Raw genomic sequence first — 21,292 nt, 5'->3', positions numbered from 1 at the left:
CTATCAGATGTATTAAGATTTGAGCTGAACAGAGGAGGGAAATCAATATACATTCATCTGAAGGAAAATCCGCATATACGTGCTAACACTGACTTTTACGTTTTCCAGTCTCTGCTGGATGGTACTAAAACAACCTTGACACGGAGAGTGTGTCCAATCACTAGTTCAAAAATGCAAATAACTAATGATGTTCCATCTTATTCGTTAACTGTAAACAACAGCAAATGAATGCCAGCATCAAACACCCTTCCATATTGTGATCTAATCATGTTATGAGTTTCAAGAAATATTTCCAAATCCCTTTGACTTTCACGGTGATAGGCAGAAAATATTAACTGATGGATCCCTAATTGACACACGTATTGTTTAACACTTATAACCATGGCAAAAATCAGGAAAGCAAACATGACAAGAGTCAGATGGACAAACGTTAAGCACACAACAGAAATTATATATATAACAATAGGCATGTTTCATAATATATATATATATATATATATATATATATATATATATATATATATATATATATATATATATATATATATATATATATATATATATATATATATATACGGAATATTTGTAAATATTAAAAAGTTTTCGATAATATCTAAAGTTAATTATAAACTTTATTTCACAGATAAGAAGAGACAGTACAATTTAAATACTTATAATGTCTTCAGCAAGAACATTCGGCAACACGACCCTATAGTTTGGTGCCATCGTAATTGGACTTGTTTCCCCAATCAGTTCAATGGATTGACACAAGAAGATCGAATAGAACGTATGAGTATAAATAGAAGGTATAGAAACGTAAAAGACGTTTGTGGACCTATGTAAAACAACTTTTATGGCTACACTTATAATTTCATCGTGGAAATAAATATGGAGTGCGTTCTATATATGAACTTGCAAATATAGTTGAGGTTTGAATTAAGAGCGTCGGCTTTTGAATATTATACGAATAAATGAGCATGGTTGGGTATTTATCCATGTGTAAATTTTACCTAATCACTCACGAAGTAAATACAGTCCGAAGGAGTATATATTAAATGATCATGGTTGGGTATTTATCGATGTGCAAATTTTACCTAAACACTCACATAGCAAATAAAGTAAATAAAGTTAGAAGGACTTTATGTTAAATGAACATGGTTGGGTATTTATGTTAACTTTGTGAGTGATTAGGTACAATTTACACATCGATAAATACCCAACGAAGATCATTTAATCCTTAAAATTCCAATTTCGTCCATTCTTTCGTAAAATCAGCTTATTCCATCGACAATGCATTCCAATTTAAGTAGCTCGTACTTTCCTTTCATTCGCTGCTTCACATCGCCCCATAATGCATAACTTGTACAGAATCACACGAACATATTGACTACTGCCACAGTTACGTTTGTAATTTACGTCTTAAGCAATGGCTACCGATGATGTCAACACAACTGATTCATTTGCAACATTCAATTTTGTTCAGTTCCATCTGATAAGTCAGATGACCATGACCTTGCACAATAACAGCTGCTACGGAATGGACAAGTGTCCTAGATTAAATTTCCAATCAAACCTTAAGTCATAATGGATTTTATCAATGACTAACATGGAAATATGAACAATATGATGCTATCCCTCACTGACATAAAGGTAACAATTAAATAAATTGTATACAAGAATAACATTTTATAGCATTCTTAACAGCGTTAATACTTGTGAAGACCCGTTCAGTGATCTAATGTCAAAAGAAGTGTAACTATTGTCACAGTTACGTTAATTCGGCAACTTCATACTTTACATCTTAGTAAATGGCTATCCGTGGTGTCGGCACATTTCTTTTCATATAATAAATAACATTGTTTTAATTTTAGTAAGTCCTATACAGGAATAAAATTTTATATCTTTTTCACCAGCGTTAATACGTAACAACACCCTTTCAGTTATATATGTGAAATTGTTAAATGTAGAGTTACTCACAAATATGTTTTGTTTGGTTGCATAGTTGAGCGTTGGAGTGCTGGAAGGAATTAATAACTACACATCCAAAATAATTTAAATTAGCAAAACAATCGCCTTTATGGATTATTATACATATTTTTAATGGTGTTAATTCACATTGGTGGAGATGGTAGTTTTACCAATTAAAATGTTTATTCAGTCTTTGAATAATAGTCTCATAAATCTTTGTTTTTATTTTTGTGTAAGTGGTCATATTCACTAAACCACCAACACCAACACGTGTTTTTAAATAAACAATTTATTTAAAAAAAACAACATTTAAATAAATTACCACTGTTGAAACCGCCAATGCCCCATTTGGTGTTTCGTTAAGTAGCCTCTGATCATTGATTTATTTCAATAGCTTTAACGTCCTCCTCAGATAACTTCTCGAATCGTGGTTTATATTCAAAAAACTCTGCAGACAATTGCAGTGAAAAAACACAGTAATCGGCCATTTTGCGCGACTATGTAACAGACGAACGCCAAATTGTAAACTATGCATTTTGATCGAAGAATATTTTTTAAAAAAGTATAAAAACCGTATAATTTAAAAGATGAAACAATCGTTGCACAATGACGTGTCGGCAATATTTTTATATATTTCAAACAATACAAAAATCGATAGTAGTCACAGAATTTATCGATGTGTAAAATATTCCAGATCAGTATCACATGACCGTTTACGGCCAATTGTATTGCGGAAAATCCGTTTCACTTATACAAATTGGAATTATAGTAAAAAATCTACTTTGAAACGGGTTACATTTATTGATTCATTTCTTTCACATATGTCCACATTTTTGCATTATTTTTTAATTAAGGTAGAGTGACAAAATGAGAGTAACAAATGGCACACTGTTACCATTTGCTCAAAGTGTATATGTCCTCGTAATTTAACCAAGGTACTTAAAACTAAATGAGCCATCAAAAGAAAAATATGGAAATGTTTGTAGTATTAACCATGAAAAGTTGCAGTTTTTACTTTAAAGATTTCTTTAAAATAACAAATTGCAAATATGTGCTGATCATCAATAAAACAACTGCATACACTGCTGTTAGACAATTAGACAACAATTGATCCAAGTTGTTACATTTATCAGTGTTTATTATCACATAATCTAGTAGGTTAATTGCCCGTCCTGACGCGGGAGTAATAAAAACTTAGAAGACCAACAAATTGATGAGCGAGTTTAAACAAAAGTTTGCAAATACAAATACGAAAAGGTAAATACAAACAATTGTGATGCCGCCTCGAGATTTGACATTGCGACATCTTATTTGGCAAGCGGGACAACAAGAAATAAAGATAGAGAGACAAATGTGGGTGTTGATATATAAATACATATATAAAGCAAAGAAATATAATGATACTATATATGTAAACACCCACCTGTATCATATTTCTGAAAGTTAGGCCAAAGCAACTCGTTTATTTTCAAAATATCACATGTTTATACCAGGATGCAAACACAGTTCAGTTATGACATAAATATTGTAGCAATATATGAATTTCACGAACTGAAGCAAAACTAATATGATTGTTAATAAGTGTTCAATAAATCTTGAAATGTAGATGAATCTACACGCTTGCTATTGGCCGAAATGAGTAAGTTTTCTATTTTGAAGAGATCCTTGAAAGTAGATCGATGCGACTAAGTTTGGTGCATAGCACATTTTCATCTTATGATACACTTGCCGCCGATACTTGTGTGACATCGTATAGGATTTGCAACCTGGACGAACAGCGGTATAGACAAAGTAGACAGGAAATCTGAGCATGTCCATCTGAGGAAGAAAGACACAGCAGTGTGTTTGATTTTTGTATGATCAATACTATCATGCCGACAGCCCCTTCTTTTCAACCGAAAATTTGTGTAACTATACGCTTGCATGCACATTAGATTCTAATAAACACTATTATAAAAGATTATAAAATCCCCCAGCTTTATTGTAAAATGATTTGATTATTAGCAGCACATACAAAAACTCTAAAATGCACATGTTAAACATAGAATATGTCAATTAATGCAGCAGATGCTACAAGAGTTATTATAGTAATCCTAATCCCACCCGTAATGACACTGCAACTACAACAACAATTACAACTAACACTACTGCAACAAGGACGTCAACAAAACCACAGTTATAGTTTAAATCTTTTGGGATATTATTGTACTGACTTGCTTTAAAATCAAGAATATATCCAAATGACTAGGACTTAGTTTGTTCGCACTCGTGATTAAATAATCAATAAGTGACGAAGTATTAAAACTTCCACGTAGTTCCAGTAGTTATGTACAGAAATCTGAGAACAGTATAAAACTAGTCTTTGATTAGCCTATGCGCTTTAGACTCCCAGTGATTCAATGTCAAAGGGATTTACAAGCAGCGACACACAATACCTACAAAAGACAATTTTAAGATTAAAAAATGTTGCACAATTACAGCTCTAAAGGATGTATTAGGAAAAATAATTGTGGATATCATGCCTTTCTAATTTGAACTCGTTGGACATCCACCCACATTAGACAGAAACACACAGACACACACACACACACACAAGTGTATGTATGTATTCTTGTATGTATGCATGCATATATGTAAAGACAGCCGTTGTGTACTTTTCAGTAAAAAAATAAATAAACGGACATGATTTAAACAAACACGTGTCAGAAGGTTTTTCACTTTATTCAAATTGAAGAGTGTATTATAAACGGACACGTTTCTCAATGTTTTTTATTTTATTCAAATTAAAAAGTGTAACGAGTGTCAAGATTTACAAAACAAATCGTTTGGATCATTTTATGTTGTTGTTGTTGGTGCTGTAGGGTTTTACGCCATTTTTCAGCACACGATAGGTTATAAATGGCGGCCAGTATTAATGGTGGATGAAGAACCCGGAAAACCCCCAGAAAGAACCACCGACCCACGAGAAGACACTGGCAAGCTTTCTCCCATACCCAGATTGGCCGAATCCGAGACTCGAACCCACGCAGACAGAGGTGAGATTTTAGTGTGGATCGTTTTACTTACATCCATAATTAATACGCGATAAAGATAGCCAGTAAAGATTCTACTTTTTTTACACAAAAATCCTATATTGAAATCAGTTTCGACATCGCTCGGCATGAGTTGTATTATTTTAGTGGCCATATATGTAATTTCATTGATGTAGAGCTTTTACCACGTTAACATTTAACGTATGTATATCATATGTAACTAATTTTCTCATTCTCTATTATTATCCCGCTAGAAACACTTTTTACTGAAACGATATTAGAGGAAATAGTGGCATTTAGGTCAATAGGTCCGACTTATAGCCAGACTAAAATACAAGCCATTGGTTGGCTATATTCCATGCTATTTTGGTATCATGTTTCTAATCGATTTGTATAGTTTTGATTATCATACGGTAATGACTGGCTGGGTACGTGTAAGCTTTCTTGTGTCGAATTTATACTAATTTTTGTCATACTTCTTGTAATGCCACCAAATACTATGGCATGAACTGGTTGTCATACGTTGTCCTTCTAATGGTCTAAGTATTATATTCCTCATCCAGTTCCGTACACAAACTATCCGGGTGTAATCTTAAAGATATGATAATAGAGGATTAAGCTAACTTTTACACTTGGAAACTTTATTTATGTTTCATAGTATTTTGTCCCTGCTTTTCTTGTTTGACATCCTTTATTTGTTCCTTAATTTTCCCAAGTTCTCGATGTAACAAGTACAAATCTCCTACTTTCTCTTCCTACATATTGACACGATATTATATGTGTTCCATTTGTGTGAAAAGACAACATCATCCTCATTTACTATTGTTTTTCTTTTTCATTTGAACGACTTCTTTCCTTCACCACCCATTATTTCGTGTTCAGCTTTCAGTCTCCTGTGGCAATGATATATAGATCACAGACACACACAGACACACACACACACACACACAGGAAATGGATCAAAGAGAGCGACCCAAGTTTATATTTCTTATAGTTCCTCTTAATAACTTTACACGACTTAAGAATTTAACAGGCAACGTATTAGCCATGCATTTGTTTGAATAGGATGGGTTGGAAGTGCATTGAAAGAAATGTTCCTGAAGAAGCATTTGTAATGACATTGACTCGATACGCCCTGTGTCTTGCAATTGGTCATCGAAATCAATAAACATGCACATAAATTAATTAGTTTTGAGCGAAAGGAAAACAGAATATTAAAATCCATAACAAAGAATGCTTCTGTTACTTAGGATTCAGAATGAATACTCACTTAAAAACTTCATAAATGTATCATGCTTTAGAGAACAAAAAAATGCCCTGTTATTAAACATTGAAGATCTATGAATGTATAATGTCTTGAAATTATAATACATAGCACTTTTACTTTTTTATTGCCCACCACAAGCATTGCTAGTTTTGTAATACAGCAATTATTAAAAATATTGCTTAAAATAGAACGCATTTTTTATTTCGTGCCCGCCATCCCCACATTGTTGTACCATCAACCATTCAGTTTTTGGATGAAAGAGTTTAAAACACACATTTCTGACTGTCTTTTGTCTGTTAAGGTGCACTATCATTTCTTAATATAGTGTATGTATGTGGGGCAATTTGGATCATAACGTAATTTTCATATTTTTTTAGTCATATCGTTAGATGTCTGCAGTGTGACAACTTATAGTGATGTCTAACACCGAGGCACCATGCCGCAGACACATAGCAACATATCCCAAGCAGTGACATTATCCCAAAACAAGTCCTAACACTAATCTTTAAATTCTGAGAGCCAAGCGTGGTAGCCTCTAACACTATTTTTATACGCCTTTGGTATGACTCGTGCGGGGCTCCAACCAGCGATCTCCCGCGTCCAAGACGGGCAATCTAACCACGTAGGTTACATGATGTGTCAGTTCAATAACCATGGATAAAATCGTATAGAAAGTAGGACAAGGACATCAATTCAAGAATAATGCATGATCAGTAAATTATCATTTTTGGAAATGTGTGCATACGTGTAAATGAAATGCATATATCAGTTTATGATTTTCTGACACAAAGTTTCACAAGTCTTGCTACTGCGACAATGCATGACCAATATTGCTGTAATATTACATTTATTTTAGTTGGGACTGATCATCTTGATAACATATATTTGGCTCCTATTGATCGATCTTTTGAAATGATGAGTTGCCAAATCATTATACCCAGATTTGATCACTAAGTCGGACATAAAAGGGGCCGGCATAATTCAATGAATAATGCAAATGTTGCAAATCATGTTGTTGTTTGTCTTAAATAGCTTTACAGGTGTGTGAAATCTCACTCCACACAGGACAATTTTACCTTACATTCAGCAAGGATACGTACACAACTTTGGTACAACTAAACAATAAATTGAAACTCCTTTTGAATAGCAATTTCAGATACGTCTTTCGCGAATGTATGTTCTTGTATTGGCTCAGCCTGATTAAGTGTTGGTGCACTTGGGGCTCCTGCCCCCTCTTTTGGTTGCTTTGGATAAAATGAAATGAACTAAACTAAAAGTATAAACCGTCTAATACTTAGCCTATTATAGCTGTAATATTTCAAATTATAAAGCTAATATTTCAGAGCTGCTTTCGGGATTTATTTGTGAACCCTATAGTAAATGCTCTGGGCACAGAAATTCCTAATAAGGCCCTGTGTATTAAATGAGTGTATCAAGATTGTATCTCTCGTTTCTCATCACGATTGACAAACATGCTTAAAATAGTAAAATACAGCGACCGTTATATGTATTAGCTTTACTTCTTCCGCTTTTCTGTGTTATTGCTATTTAATGTTTAGATCAAAAGTGTGCGATAATTATTGTTGGAATATTTAATTTCGTGGTAAACAGAAATTAATAAGGACTCGCGTGATTGTTCTGCAATGGGGATCCTATGAATTGATCTGTTTATGCTGAAAGGAGCTGGCTAGAGGAAACTTACATGGGAACAGTTTATCTTTACAACGGGGTTTTGTCAGTGGTTCTCTCCCAAAAAAGTTTTAATTTATCATTATCTTGAATATACTGTGTAAATCGCGTCAGCTGAATTAACTATACGTTTCTCTAGTATTGAATGCATTATTGATATGGTCTTGCTTCAGTCCAATCTAAACGGGCACAGTTACGGAGATTGGCACCAGACTTGTACGATAAATGACGGTTTGGAATATCTTGCATACATACATACATATATACATGCATACATATATACATACATTGATACATACATACATACATACATACAGAAACAGTGATGCATCCATTATTCTAAATATATTGTTAGTTCTTTGCAAATTATTTAATTGCAAAGTCAAAAAGCCCCTAATATTAAGCTGTATTGTACGTAGGGATCCGGTATATTCATTTTGCAGACTGATTCCCTTGCACTTAACCAATATCGTTGCAGTTTTGATTTTGGTTGTCTGGTACCATTGAGCAATGCAACACACACACACACACACACACACACACACACACACACATTACATTGCAAAAGCTTGGGCTTACCAATGACCAATCACCAATGCGGCATCTCGCCAAACGTTTACTTACTGACTGTATATCTTATATACTGCTACTACTACTACAATATATAAACTTTAGGAAAACATGTATAAAAACTCCTGATAATATGCTTAAATACACAATTTTCGTTTCTTTGACATGAAGCAAGTTTTCCTGAACGTTCCACTTATTTGGATATGTTAGATTAGATTTAATTGTGCGAAGCAGCCTGAGTATAGGTTAGTACTAATCTTTTGAACGCAGTCAGCCTGAGTAGTTTCTCCGCTAGGAACCAAATTTCACTTTAATTTTGAGATGCACGTACGTGAAAAAATAAGTTCAGTGGATATATCTACAGACATTGATGCGTTTTGTTTGATCATATACTGTTGGAGAAACGACAAAAGTAAGTACTGGAAAATCAAATTGTATGCAACGATTCCATTGGTTTAAAATAATGATATAGCTATCATTTAAAATTAATAAATTTTAATGGTGTGGACAATCATGAAAGCAGACAATATTTTAAGAGTTAGTTTTGATTAAGAGACTATTACATCTGAACAAATGAAAATTTATATTGATCACAAAGTAATATAGCTTCACTATCGAATGTTTTATATGACTTATAAATTTATACATACTTTTCAGTGCTTAAAGGGGTTCACCATGACCACCGAAATTGTCAGGATCATAGTCATGCTGTAACGTATTAGAGACAGGGAATAAAGCAAAATAATGTCATATTCGCATTAATATATACATGGAAGAAGAAGAGAGTGTACCGTCGCTGGTTTGCGATAGGTTTCGTTGTACAGGTTGAATACAATTTCTAAAAGACCACATCCCTTTATTCAGCCATTTTCTACTTTTAAGCAATTTCTACTGATGAAACTGGCGATAAATGCAACAGAGGGCATCAATAATGTTGAAATAATATTTGATATGATGTGTATACTGCAGCGAGATCTGAGTTGTAATTGTTCGGCTCATTAGTCGTATATTTCAAGTAATCTGAACAGCTCGTATATTTTCCTGTGTTTAGATTAGATTTGTAAAATGATAGGTTCATCGAGGCCAGTTTTTCACTAAGGCCAGCCACTAAGGGATAAAAATGTGTTAGATGTACATAGTTATTTTCCTAGCATACAAAATTATTGATGTAAGTAGTAATTAGAAAGACATGCATAAATTGTCATATTTCTACATCAATTCCATTTAGGTGCTAAAAGTACAATGCATAGACATGTTGTGATTGGAAAGGATGTATAGTAACTGTTTATTATACAAAAAATGGGTTGAACATTTTTATATTCTCAAACTGTGTCGATGTGTGAATAAAAAGGGTGTTAAATGTGACATATCTACCAGTCTACGCTTTTTATATTTTACTTCACATGATAGATGCATATGTCCACGTTCTTTGAATATATGCCCGTTATCTTTAAAATTGTATAATAATTGAATCATATTAAGTATGCATTCTCATAGTGTACACAGGCATATCAATATATGATTTTCCGTTGTCTTTGTTTCCTCTGTCCCGCTCTTTGCGATTCATAATTATATCCTATATAATTTTGTTAATAGGGTATATTCAGCTGCTTGTGGGGGTTTGATAAGACTATAAACAAGTGATAACAATATTTGAATACGCAATACATAAGCTATGTATTTATATGTATGGAACTGTAACAAGTAGTATGCAAATCAGTACTAGCAAGCTCCAAGATTATTATAACTTATACAATCTTGTCAAATTTCAAACTGTATTTCGATCAACCATGCAAATGTATATATGACAAGGACGAATGCATTCCGGCAACATCTGCATCGTTACAATTAACATGAACGAAACTAATACATATTATGGGATTAAAAGTAAACTGTATATGATATATACGTCGTAGCATAGAGCGTAATGTACAACTGATATACATGCTTCAAAGGAAACAACACATGAAAGGTACCACATATGTACATTTTCGCAAAGGCTACAGAGTGATTAGAATTTTAATATTGTTATCGCAGACAGAGATGCACAATGAACCTAACATGTATACTATATGTTTTCCATAATTGACAATCGATCACATAACTATAACATCCGACACAAATATATTTATGCTGCAATTTTAACTACTCGATTAATTATACAAATATGCTAGCAAGTCAGTAAAAATCAATTTTAAAATGCTAACGGAACATAAGCTAATAAAAATGTCAATTAACTAGAATACGTAACAAAAAGTGATATGGATCCGCTAGTGAAAAACTATTTACCTGAATAATTAGTGTCAAGTTGAATCCGTGCTGGCAAAATAGTTGGGTAATCATTCCTAAAATGTAGTTACGTTTATCGTACAAGAAAGATATATACAATTATCAAAGAGACCTAATGTGGCTACACTGCTCTAAACGGATAACAAGAAAAGGTTCATAAAAGAAGAAACTTTCTACACGTCAGAGTATATGAAAGATATTTTAGCTATTGATATATGAATATTATTTTGGTGCAGGGTATTGATTCCGTTTTGATGTTTCTAAACTGTCTCGGTTTATCAGGTGCTTGAGCATTGGCTTCTTCCATCTACATAATTCATGCATCAGTTGACTCATCTCAGGTATAAATCAGGCTATCTCTGACTGTAAAGGAAAGTGTACATTATCAGTGCAAATGGCCAAAATGACTTGTATCATGTGAAGAAAACAGATTGGTAGAAAATTACTGTAATACATTTTAATATTCATCGAAATATATTTCATACATTAGCTTTTTATTATTATATATTATTCAATATTCAAAATTCAAGAGAAGACAACTACACATTTTGATAGTTTAAATGTTGTATCTACATTTCCGAAAATAGAAGGTCAAGAGCTTTTTGAAATACTTGAAGTAATTTGATGAGAGAGAAAGAAATTGAATTTGAAAGTTATCTTACCACACGAATCTGGTTGTGTTCTTCTGTCACTTTGGGCCTTTTAATATGAAACTGAAATTGAAAATAAGAACATAATTTTGAATTTGATGTTCAGTGCTACATGTAGAATACCTGAAACTTACTATTTAAACCTTCTCATCCAGGACTATAAAATCATTCAAAAGCGCCGCCCTTATTTAATCGTAGCATAAAGGAGGACAGCTTGTTATATATCAAGCATGTTAATAATATTGTAACGTTCGAAACAAAAATTATTGATAACATTACTTTAGAGGTTTATTTTTCACATGGCAAAATATTGCCTGTTAACGTATGTTATTATTATTGTTATTATTATTATTATTATTATTATTATTATTATTATTATTATTATTATTATTATTATTTAAAGAAAGCAGAAAAGAAAAAAAACTGGAAAATTGTATGATTTATTTTACTGTTTCGTGCTTCCATTTTAGTACCTTTTGACCCTGATTCATGCTTGCAGCAGCCATTTGCCACGATTCCCCAACGTTCGAGGCGCTTGTTTCTTCTGAAATTATGTTATTGCTTCTTAAACAAAACCTTATAAATGAGACATATAAGACCTAGCACGGGCCTTAAAGACGAATTGATTTAATTCGACCATTCATGTTTTCTGTATTTAAAGGTCAAGAAGTAAACATTCTTGCTGATTTGGTTATATATGCTGATCTTTAATATATAGCTACATGTGTCTATGTTACGATACGTATATACATGCACAGTGTATGTACGAATAAATAAAAGAAATTTATTTATTTTCTCCGAAAAGTGGTGCGTTACTGAATTTTAATTACACTTATTCAATAACTAGCATAACTAGCACATATAAATAAAAGAAGATTTTAACTTTACACGTATATGTTATATATTTGTATAAACGTTTATTTAGAAGCAAGTTTCGTGATTTTTATATCACAACCTGTAAAAACAAGAATATGATATGAATTTCCGGTATTCCCCATAATTTATTTATAACTTGCCTGATTTATCGAGACGCTTACAAAGCGATTCAGATGAGGAACTAATTAGGAAAAGAACGATTAGATTTGTATATAGCTTTTGACTCATAAGTCAGCCTATAGCTCTGCTGGCTAAGTATCTCATGATGACTCGTTTCTGACTTGAACCATAAAATGGGGATATTGTGACATGGATGAATGCAATGAATGATTTAAATGATACTACCAATGTATGATGACGTTTTAAATAATTTTTATAAATTAAACCACGATTAGATCTATCAAAACAACATATGCTCCTTACTACTACAGGTTAAATTGGTTATACTAGCATGGTAAACGATGCTGTATTCACATCATTTCACAACATATTATACCTTGATTGTACAGTTTTTATAATAAAACTGATCAGCATTGTAACCACTTCAAGTATCCACTTTTTATTGTAAACTAATTTAGTAGACTATATTGTTTGTAAATTGTGTTGACATGGATTTTTTGTTTTGCTCGATATCTTGTTATTTATCTAGCTAAAACATTAGCCAGCGAGTTTTCATAATACATTTTCTGCAAATGCATTCAGTAAATTGGAACGCATGATACTGATATGGCTCGATTCTATTGTGATTTTATTGATTGTTAGTTATCATTTTCAGAATTTGTTACAGAATGTCTTTGTGCTATGCCGAATATTCTGTATGGATGTATAGATGGCACAGATTCCGCTGTCTTCTACACTAATTAGTCTTCGTTTTCTTGTTTGAAACGTTCGTGTTTTGGTTTCTGTGAATTTCAGACAACGATTTACAAGTTGCCTTCCAAGTTTAAGTGGATGTTTTGACTTTTGTGAAGAAAACATTTTCGTGTTCTTTGCTAACCTTGTTAACAACTGTATATTAGTCTTTCTAACGTTCTGTTTAAGTTAGAAAAGTATACGCAGATAGACCAAAATACATTTGGGTCTGGATACAGATTAAATTGTAGTATGGCTTGTGAACCTTATTTACGAGTAGAAAAATAGATTGATTCGTACACGTAATTTGCTAAAATTAATTATTAGTTTCACAATATTTGTCCCAGATGTGAAATATAAGAAAATATAATAGAAACTTAGATGACCTTTAAATAAATTTTGTTCCCGATTACAGCAAACCTGTTCAAACATAGGATCGCAAAGATCAAGTAAAATAATAGAATGATAGAAACAAAAAACAGTGTAAAGTGTAAAGTTAAAGGTGGTACAGAAAACAAAAGACTACAAAGAGGACTTGAAAAATATGTACCATAATGATGGCAATTTAGAATTTTAATAATAACAAAACGAAGTATTAGCAGAGATAAATCGAAAAATCAAATCAAATACTCATCTGAATCGCTTTGTAAGCGTCTCGATAAATCAGGCAAGTTATAAGTAAATTATAATTATAATACCTCTTCGTTATATAATGTACTATCCAGTCTGTTTTTTGTTTTGGTCTTCTCCAATAACGTGTTCACTATGATTTAAAAACACCTGCTGCATAGTTACGTATACGAATGCTGTCAGTTTACTTATCAACATAGAGGACGATTCATCATCACCCCCAACTCAAAAGAAAATGTGTGAAGCTTTAGGTTATTTTGATCAAGTGTTTTGGGGTGTATACAATAACGCTGTCTTTGTATTTTAAGATTTGTTGAGATCAAGGCGTTTTGGATATCTATATACGTTTAGTCGATTTGAATCCATCGTCATCGGGCTAATATGTTGAACATCCATACGACTGTTTTAACAATAGGGAATTTGCCGTTTATTTGCATACTGGTTTGATTAATCATGGCATAACAATCTTTGTTTAAATGCAGTAAGGCAATTTTACAATCATATGATATGATTCGCACTACCAAGGTTATTGGATTCCGCCAAAATGTCACGATACAGAGAGATTTATATCTTTTCCTACAGTGATTAATTACTAACATAGTTGAAGATGTAGTTATTGAGACGTTTACTGGTTTGAATTCCAAAATTTGGGTTTCAGCATATTTATGACACGTTTAATATCATCTTGTTAAAGGTTTGAATGCGTTCACCGAAGTTGCTTGTTAAAGGAGAGGTAGTTTAGTTTTTAGATTTTTTCACTTTGACATGAGCTGATTGTAACACGTACTCCTTTACTTCGGGGATGGAAACCGTTTTATTGAAGAATGAAATATCAACCGTTTATCTACACATCGACACACATTTATCTATTGATATTTCTCTTTCACATTCTTCATTTGAGTATCAGATCTTTTTACACACTATTGGTATATCTATAATTTGGATTTTATTGTTCGATTTCCTGTGTTATTTTGCATCTGTTACATTTGGAACTTTTGACAATAACTAAAGCACTTCAGCAGTTTAGCAACATTTGATGTTTTCTTGCCTTCGGAATACCACGTTGTTGTATTTGGTGAAGAGTTGCTGCCCAGCAACATCATCTTCTTCAGAAACAATTGCCTGCCTGGTTTTGCTATTAATATAAAAACGACTTGCATATGAACAGCTTTAGATTTGGTGCGCTAACTTTTTCAAATACTTTTTTTTAACTTTCAGAAACGCACTCCCAATACTGTGTGATGCTGCTATATATGAACTGTACTTCAATCCCTTATTTTGTACTCTCTGACTTGCAGGTACGTACGATTCTCTACATTGCTTGAATTGGCCTTTAACTTTGTTTTTATTTTGACGTTTGATTCATGTTTATCATATAGTGAAAAAACCTTGCTCCTCATGTCTGTCGTCAAGATTTCTTCAGTTCCAACCTTCCATTTTGTAACTAAATTGATCACCTTCAAATATTTACTAGTGAGAGTTATAATGGTAGCTCTTTGCAAATATATTGTTTCATGTTTTGAAATTTTGACAGTTTAATATGGCTATAATTTAACAGTTTAAATTGCATTTGTTTTCTTCCTTTTCTTCTTCAACTGATGTCAAGTGTAATGATGCGTGCCGATTTCCATTATATCCATACAATACCTTCGATCATACATCAGCGCAAGGATCGTTTTGTTTCGAGCTAAATAATGCCATTTTTGAGTCTTTATGTTAAACAAATCAACTGCATATGCCTCTTGTGGTCTCGGTAAGGTTTCGTTACGCAATGATTTCCTTTGTTCTAAAATCCTTAACTTCCTGTTGCGAAATATTTTAATTAAATAAACCAAAAGCATTGCGTCGGTCATATTCCTTTTTGGCTAACTTTCTAAGCCATGTAAATCTAGGGAATATATCAATCACTTTGCAGATGCATGTGCATCGTTAGCCATAATTTGAGTGTGTGTGATTTTGATTTTTAACTAAGCTTTAAAAAAATATCAGTCATATCGCTATGATGTCTGCAGTGAAGCAGTTTAAAGTAATGTCTTTCACTGGGGCATCATGCCGCAGAAATTTTGCATCATATCCCATCAATCACATTATCCTAACACCAGACTGACCAGGATTTGCACCAGCCGCTTAATGCTGAGCGCCAAGCGAGGCAGCGGCTAGTACCATTTTTGTAAGTCTTTAATATGACTCTGCCTGGATTCGAACAAGCAACCTTATGCATCCGGAGCAGACGCTCTAACCACTTAGGCTGCAGTCGTAATTTGAAAGAAACAAAACAAATGTCTGCCATACTCTGGTCATGTGCGAGGCTAACCCAAAACCTTATGTGATAAAATCTGTTTTCTCGATTGATTGTGTAGCGTGTAGTTAGACTGTTTAGTCAGCAATTCTTGTCACTTTTTGCATTCATTCTTTTTTGTTCTTATTTTTGTGTGTCCGTCAATTTAGTGTTCAGAACTGACTGGTATGTATCTAGTCAGCTGTGCTTTTAGGGCCGTAGAAGATATGTCGTAAATACTTTAGATTTTCACCCATTTTACGAAATAAAAATCAGTTACTCTTGCAAAATTTCGTTTAGATGTTTTATTCTTTGCCAATTTGCAACCACTTAAACAATGAATCAACATATGCTTTCATAAAGAAAACTTTGTTTTCCATAAATTATATCTCAGAGTTTGTTGAATTGGTCTAGATAGAAATTATACAATTTAGGCGATGTTTGACTTGAGCTGTAAATTTAGCTTCAAACAAATGTTTGTATTTTGTAACTGTTTTGCTATTATGAGCAATGAGGTTATCTCAATAATGTAATCTCGGAATCTTATCTGAACATGATCGCCTTTCCGGACAACACTAATTTGTATTAATTAAAATATTTAGCTTCGTATATGTTAAGTTGCAACAGCGTATATCTGAGCATGCTTTGATCTCAGCCAAACTCGTAAACAAGTAGACATTGTTTCTTATACTGAAGTTGGAGATTTCATGTGAGCCTCATATGAAGCATTGATCTCACATCTCTAACAAATGTTTAGTCTATAACAATTAAGCTGTTTGCTATTTGTGTATGGTCTGCAATCATAGTTAGGTTATTATTCGTCCTGCTCAGTGCACAGTGTAGTAAATATAATGTATTAAAAATAAAATCATATGATCCAGTTCGCTGCTATATCTTGGATGTTAAATATATGACTCGAGCAGAAATGATCTCGAGAGATTCCAGACGTAAAACGTACAAATTACAAATTGCGCAAAAGTGTGATCCAGTTGGAAAATATCATCCTTATATTTTAGACGCCTACGGGTAGATTTGTCGTAAGAAAGATTGAGTGGAATGTTCATGTTTTTGAAAACGAAAGTTTCATTTGAAATTTTGTAAAGATTTTTCAAATGGTCTATGGGTGCCAACGCCCTTACTTACTTATGGACATTTTATTTATAAATCTGTACAAGGTCCTAGCATGGATTAAGATTCGTCACCTGAACGTCATTCTTGGAAAACTGCAGACCAGTTCTTGATGAGGTGTGTGCTTGAGGTACAAAGTCCTTCTCGCGCCCGAAAGGGAGATAATTCAGTCCTACCTATTAATCTAAATTTCTTCCTACCTGTCTGCATATATACATAAATGTAAACACCTATCAATATATTATGATGGATGTAATAATAAAGTACCCTCAAAGTAATATTTGCTGGACACAGACAGCCCGGGATGCACATTTCTCATCGGCCCGCTCCGGCTAGGTGACTTTGATCTGGTTAATACCGAGCTCTGAGGGGACATTCCCGTCTGCAAGTTGCTTCCCGTGGAAGGATACCGTGTTCTGTAACAAAAACAAAGATGTTTCGTTACTTTTTTATCATTTCGTATATTTTATGCAATGCAGTAATACCGGAAAGTATCTTCGCAACACTTCTCTTACATTATATAGAAGTGTGAAGCCGTCTGTAAATGGTATTTTTCACTTTCTAAAGCGTATTTGTTAATACTGCTGAAAATTGCTATCCGTTAGGGAAATCGGAATATTGGTAGAAGCAAGTCTAGATGTAATCACAGAACTGGCAAAATAAAAGTTAGATGTAATTATTAGCTTCCATATTACATTTATCTATAAATACATATTGTTAACTTAGATCTGATATACAAATGCTAGATTGAACCTGCATAATTTGACAAACAAACAAAATATGTCATTCGGTTGGGCTGGAATAGTTTTTTACAACACTCATTCTCGAAGATTAGAAGTGCATGACTGGTATGAGGGTTGGTGAGAGATCTGTGCAGTGTCGTTTGATGACATGTTGTCTTCTTTGACCAGCTTAATATCAATAGATAATGCTGAGATAGCTTATGGCTCAAAGTGAGATAAATAAAAAAAATAAAAATAAAAATAAATAAACACGTATTACCTAGCAATATCTTCATAATCGCCCTTTGCCTTCTTATGTCGTTGTCTCGTAAGGCAGGCGATGACAATAACTGCACTAATGATCAGAACGCCAATAGGTACACTGGTTGCTATAGCAATTGTTTTATAATAATCATCTGAAATAAAAGATAGCAATGGTCAATAATTGATCTGAAGTTGCTACTTAGCATTCATTTTATCAAATGTGGAAAGCATTTTATTTTACCTTCTTTAACGAGACACATACAACTAAATTACCTTACATGATATATACTGATTTTTCTACTATGTTTTTACTGTTTGTCGAGATCTAATAATTTTTTATTCCTGTCTATGGTTTCAGAAGCAAAAACATAGATCCATTCTCTTTGATATGAGCTCTTAATGATAATTTTATTATTTGATTTCACTTTTACATCAATAGATACGTTATACACACACACAGATATATATATATATATATATATATATATATATATATATATATATATATATATATATATATATATATATATATATATATATATATATATATATATATATATATATATGTGTGTGTGTGTGTGTATGTGTGTGTGTGTGTGTGTGTGTGTGTGTGTTTATATTGTTTTACTATTATAGAAAATACCTTTAATGTATGACTTGTACTGGCAGAGCGTTTAACTGTTTGTCAGAAAGAACTTCCTGCAATATGGTTACGTAGGACAACGTTTGTTCTAAAATGGAAAACTAATTCTTACCTGTGGGAACTATAGGAAGTTTCCTATAAGAGAAATGGTATATTTATTGGATATCAAATTATTAAAGAAATATGTTTTTTTTTAAGGCGAAAGCTGCAGTTTAGCGTTGGAATGGAAGGTATTTTTCTGGATTATACGAATTTTAACAATGTGTTAAATGAACTTAAGCAAAGTTAATTTTATCTATTTTAATACAAAGGCCTTAAAACTTGATCAATTCTACATATGCTAACATTACAATGAATTTTGAATCGCAACATTACAAAGATTACATTACGCTCAACCGCTAAATTAATTTGTCGCTAACTGTGCTTTGTTATATTGTCCCGGCTAAGCATAATAAAGGTTAAGAAAACTACACATTATGTTTGTCAATGGAATTGTTGTTGTTGTTGTTGTTGTAGGGCTTAACGCCATTTTTCAGCACAAGATAGGCTATACATGGCGGCCAGTATTAATGGTGGAGGAAGAACCCAGAAAACCCCCGGAAAGAACCACCGACCCACGAGAAGCTACTGGCAAGCTTTCTCACATAACCACATTAGCCGAATCCGAGACTCGAACCGACGCAGATAGAGGTGAGATGGCAGTGATCCGTAACGGTGTCAATGGAATTAATGTTTTTGGTTTTCGAGATTGGTAAAAGGTATTGTATGGTGAATAAGAAAACAGATAAAATATGATGTATTAGTATCCAGAACCATTATGTTATTACTCCACCTATTAATAAGTGAATGGGAGTCATTGTGCCATGTTTAACATTTGCGTTCTGAAGGCAAACGTGAAATGAGGACCAATATAAAAACTCAAGATCAACATCAGTCACCGTTAAGAGCAAAATGAAGACAGAATAGCAATGAAACTAAATGTACTTATTTAACTGACGCCGAGAAATGCTTCCATTATTTACTGCATCATCTACATTTTTGTTGAAAATTTACTTTGAAACTCTTTTTCCATTTTTATGAAATTACTGGACAATACAGATATTATTCTCCTTTATTATGATGTTGTGATGGCTGCAGTGGGGCATCTGTGATGACAATACTGTGGATGATGGCTATGAAGATGTGAACGGTAACTGTTACAATAACTTGAGATTATTTGAGAATTGTAGAGATAAAGGATTCTTTGCGTGAAGTCTCACAATTTTCGTGGGGCAACATATAATTTGACAGAGACAGAACATTTTATTTTTTAATCAATTTTGATATGACAACTTGATATTTAATTAAAAAAACGGGGTAAGCTTATACATTTTACATAAATTGTATAAAGAAAAAACTGAAATATTCGTTATTCCCTAAGCTGCAATTAGATCCTCGTCAGTGATATCACTGGATAAAACTGGATCAGGTCATCGACATAAAAATGATAATGATTTCATTCATAATGATTCCTTATGGAATATTTCTTGTATATACAATAATTATGGTTGAGATGAGTCTTAAAACAAACGTACATGGCCTCAATTATAGTATAGATCGTTATCATTAAATACACTAAAAGTTGCATTACTCTCATCTCATTTGGCCACATCCATAAGATTGGCTTAAATCTTTAGGATATTTCAGATTTGTTTCTCGTGTCTTCATCATGTTCGATCAGAACTTTAATCATATATCCTCACACGTTAAGGACTTATTATGCCATATAACATTAAGTACGATATTAATTGTACGGAAATAATATACGCATATATCCAAAGTGTACTCTAGAGTACTGGAGCTTATGCAACATGATTGATGACATGGTACATACTTACTTGCACAAGGGGATTCCAGACATAACCTTACATTCGTAACCATATGAACAACCAACAAACGAACGTTGATATAGTCTGCACAGGTCATCATCAGAAGGTTGTGAAGGCACTTAAAATTGAATTATATAATATAAAATATGAATGCTGAAGTTTGAAACAAAATGCTTATTTTGAAGATGAACAAACAATTTGACTTCCGTTGCATGATTTTGTATTCGTATATATCAATACTATCGTCCAAATTGATTAAGTTTGAAATATCAGTTACATTTGGAACGTAAGTCTGTAACAATAGAATCGGCTGCATTAAATAACAGCAAGATCCGACTAATAATAAATATTTTCTAGCTTTGTTGATATAAAAACATTTGATTTAGTTTGGAAAGTATTAATAAAATAAAGAAACGTGACAATGATTTAATTTCTTTATTTGTACATTACAGATCGACACTGTTTGATCTGCAACTGTACAATGGTGAAAAGTAATATATTCAGAAACGGGTTTGTGTGCCACTTTGTTTTACATATTTATCCTTCTTAATACTTTGCATCCGGCG

General features: G+C 32.9%; 1 protein-coding gene across 1 annotated transcript in view; it reads right to left on the bottom strand.

Annotated features, from left to right (window-relative positions):
- Positions 1 to 9,781: 9,781 nt before the first annotated feature.
- LOC149791741 (uncharacterized) overlaps positions 9,782 to 21,292 on the bottom strand; it is an 83,308-nt gene continuing 71,797 nt past the window's right edge. The window contains exons 34-40 of the mRNA XM_089970241.1: positions 20,736 to 20,844; positions 18,971 to 18,993; positions 18,232 to 18,367; positions 17,497 to 17,645; positions 11,939 to 12,009; positions 11,478 to 11,528; positions 9,782 to 11,178 (exon numbers count right to left, since the gene is read on the bottom strand). Coding sequence (XP_089826367.1) covers positions 11,164 to 11,178; positions 11,478 to 11,528; positions 11,939 to 12,009; positions 17,497 to 17,645; positions 18,232 to 18,367; positions 18,971 to 18,993; positions 20,736 to 20,844 — 554 coding nt within the window. The 3' untranslated portion in view covers positions 9,782 to 11,163. The remainder of the gene's footprint in view (positions 11,179 to 11,477; positions 11,529 to 11,938; positions 12,010 to 17,496; positions 17,646 to 18,231; positions 18,368 to 18,970; positions 18,994 to 20,735; positions 20,845 to 21,292) is intronic.

This window comes from Sinohyriopsis cumingii, chromosome 9 (assembly GCF_028554795.1).
Source record: "Sinohyriopsis cumingii isolate HCF-2022 chromosome 9, ASM2855479v2, whole genome shotgun sequence".
NCBI lineage: Eukaryota > Metazoa > Mollusca > Bivalvia > Unionida > Unionidae > Sinohyriopsis > Sinohyriopsis cumingii.
This window is presented reverse-complemented; position numbering and strand designations above follow the sequence as displayed.